This window comes from Otolemur garnettii, unplaced genomic scaffold (assembly GCF_000181295.1).
Source record: "Otolemur garnettii isolate 467f Iridium unplaced genomic scaffold, OtoGar3 scaffold00219, whole genome shotgun sequence".
NCBI lineage: Eukaryota > Metazoa > Chordata > Mammalia > Primates > Galagidae > Otolemur > Otolemur garnettii.
In genome coordinates this window covers 537,196-539,704 of record NW_003852614.1, presented here as the reverse complement: position 1 = coordinate 539,704, position 2,509 = coordinate 537,196, and the positions used below count along the sequence as shown (strand labels likewise).

The window sequence follows — 2,509 nt, the reverse complement described above, 5'->3', positions numbered from 1 at the left end:
GTCCGGGCTGGGGATTCGAACCCGCCACCTTAGGTGTACGTGGCTGGCGCCTTAGCCGGTTGAGCTATAGGCGCCGAGCCGTGATATTACATTCTTATAGGCAGAGTTGTTATATGCAGTTAACCTGTAGTCTTCTGAAAGGTAGAGAGAGCTAGTAGCTATTAAGTCAGGGTTGTCTAGCTGGCCTTTGGATCACACCTCTGACCTGGTTCTCTGACTTGTTCTGATCTTCTGATTGTTACTATCCCTGTAATTCTTTTCTCTTAGCTTCATATCCACATTGTCTTTGATGGTAACCGTGTGTTCCAAGCACAGATGAAGCTCTGGGGGGTAAGTGAAGAGAAGGGGGCACAGGAGGGGGAGGTAGATGGGGCAAAAGAAGGGCTAGACTGGAATGAATAGAGGGTGTATTGAGGGAAGGAGTTGTAGTGGGAAAGTGGAGGTTTTCTCTTTATTTGCTTTCATATTCTCTCTCTCCCTCTCTCCCCTTCTCTCCTTTTTCCTCCCCTCCCTTCTCTTTCTCTCTTCCCCGTCCCTTCTCATTTCTTTCCTTTCTCTCCCCCTCTTATGTTTTTCCCCTCTTTTCCCACCTTACATTTTTAAATTTTCATCACCACTTTACCCCCACCCCAATCCTTTTGATTTCTTCATTCCCTTTCTTCTGTGTTCTTCTATCTTGCCCTCCTCCTCAGGTCATAGACGTGGAACAGAGCTCTGTCTCCTTGATGCCATCTCGGGTTGAAATCTCCCTGGTCAAGGCTGACCCAGGATCCTGGGCCCAGCTGGAACACCCTGATGCACTAGCTGAGAAAGCTAGGGCAGGGGTTGTGTTAGAGATGGATGAGGAAGAATCTGAGGATTCAGATGATCTGAGCTGGACAGAGGAGGAGGAAGAGGAGGAAGCAATGGGGGAATAGTGATACCAGACAGTTGAGTATCTAGATAGGACCTTGTTGACTCCATTAGACAGGATATGGTTGGCTGTGTGGTGTCATTGAACGTTAAATAAATCTTGTATTCTGCAGTTTCACATAGTGTCATTCTCTCACCTCACAAAGATCGCATTTATTGCCACATTTTCTTTTTCTTTTTTAGAGCCTCAAGCTATCCCCCTGGGTAGAGTGCTGTGAAATCACAGCTCACAGCAACCTCCAACTCCTGGGCTCAAGCAAGTCTCCTGCCTCAGCCTCCCAAGTAGCTGGGACCACAGGTGCCCTCCACAATGCCTGGCTATTTTTTGGTTGCAGCCGTCATTGTTGTTTTGGCGGGCCTGGGCTGGATTCGAACCCACCACCTTGGATGTATGTGGCTGGTGCCTTAGCCACTTGAGCCACAGGCACCGAGCCGCCACATTTTCTATGTATGTTTTGATACATGCGTGAAAATAAGCACATGCAGGGTGGTACCTGTGGCTCAGTGAGTAGGCCGGTGGCAGGTTCAAACCCAGCCCCAGCCAAACTGCAACAAAAAATAGCCGAGCATTGTGGCAGATGCCTGTAGTCCAGCTACTCGAGAGGCTGAGGCAAGAGAATCACCTAAGCCCAAGAGCTGGAAGTTGCTGTGAGCTGTGATACCACGGCACTCTACCAAGGGTGACAAAGTGAGACTCTGTCTTTAAAAAAAAAAAAAAAAGAAAAGAAGCATATGTATATTCAATCTATTCTTTACAACCACCAGGTATCTAGTGAATACTTCCTATGTGCCCAGTTATGTGCTAGATGGTTTAGAGTTATCTGAATAACAGAAGACTTATTTCTCACAAGAAAATTATAAGGCTAGGCGTGGTGGCTCACATTTGGGAGGCTGAGGCAGGTGGATTGTCTGAACTCACAAGTTCAAGACCAAGAGCAAGATCCCTGTCTATAAAAAATAGCTGGGCATTGTGGTGGGCACCTGTAGTCCCAGCTAGTTGGGAGGCTGAGACAAGATGATCACTTGAACCCAAGAATTTGAGGTTGCTGTAAGATAAGATGCCACGACAGTCTACCAAGGGTGACAAAATGAGACTCTGTATCAAAAAAAAAAAAAATTATAGTCTGTCTGACAAAGATAATCTATGTGAAATAATAAACACCGGGTGGTGCCTATGGATCAGTGGGTAGGGTGCTGGTGCCATATCCCGAGGATGGTGGGTTCAAACCCGCCTCAGCCAAACTGGAACAAAAAAATAGCCGGGCATTCTGGCAGGCACCTGTAGTCCCAGCTACTTGGGAGGTTGAGGCAAGAGAATCACTTAAGCCCAGGAGTTGGAGGTTGCTATGAGCTGTGATACCACGGCACTCTACCAAGGACAATATAGTAAGACTCTGTCTCTAAAAAAAAAAAAAATGATAATAATAAACATCATCAGGTAGCTTAATGGAGTACTAAATTGTGCAGTACAGTTTTTAAGAACTGTAGGGGTCGGGCAGCATCTGTGGCTCACTAGGTAGGGCGCTGGCCCCATATACCAAGGGTGGTGGGTTCGAACCTGGCCCCGGCCAAACTGCAACAAAAAAATAGCCAGGCG

General features: G+C 47.1%; 1 protein-coding gene across 1 annotated transcript in view; it reads left to right on the top strand.

Annotated features, from left to right (window-relative positions):
* The window catches only part of ITGB1BP2 (integrin subunit beta 1 binding protein 2), a 4,224-nt gene extending 3,207 nt beyond the window's left edge, over positions 1–1,017 (top strand). Inside the window, 2 exon segments of the mRNA XM_003801745.3 lie at positions 268–330; positions 693–1,017. Of these exon segments, the coding sequence (XP_003801793.1) occupies positions 268–330; positions 693–917 (288 nt within the window). The 3' untranslated portion in view covers positions 918–1,017.
* The last annotated feature ends 1,492 nt before the right edge of the window (positions 1,018–2,509 follow it).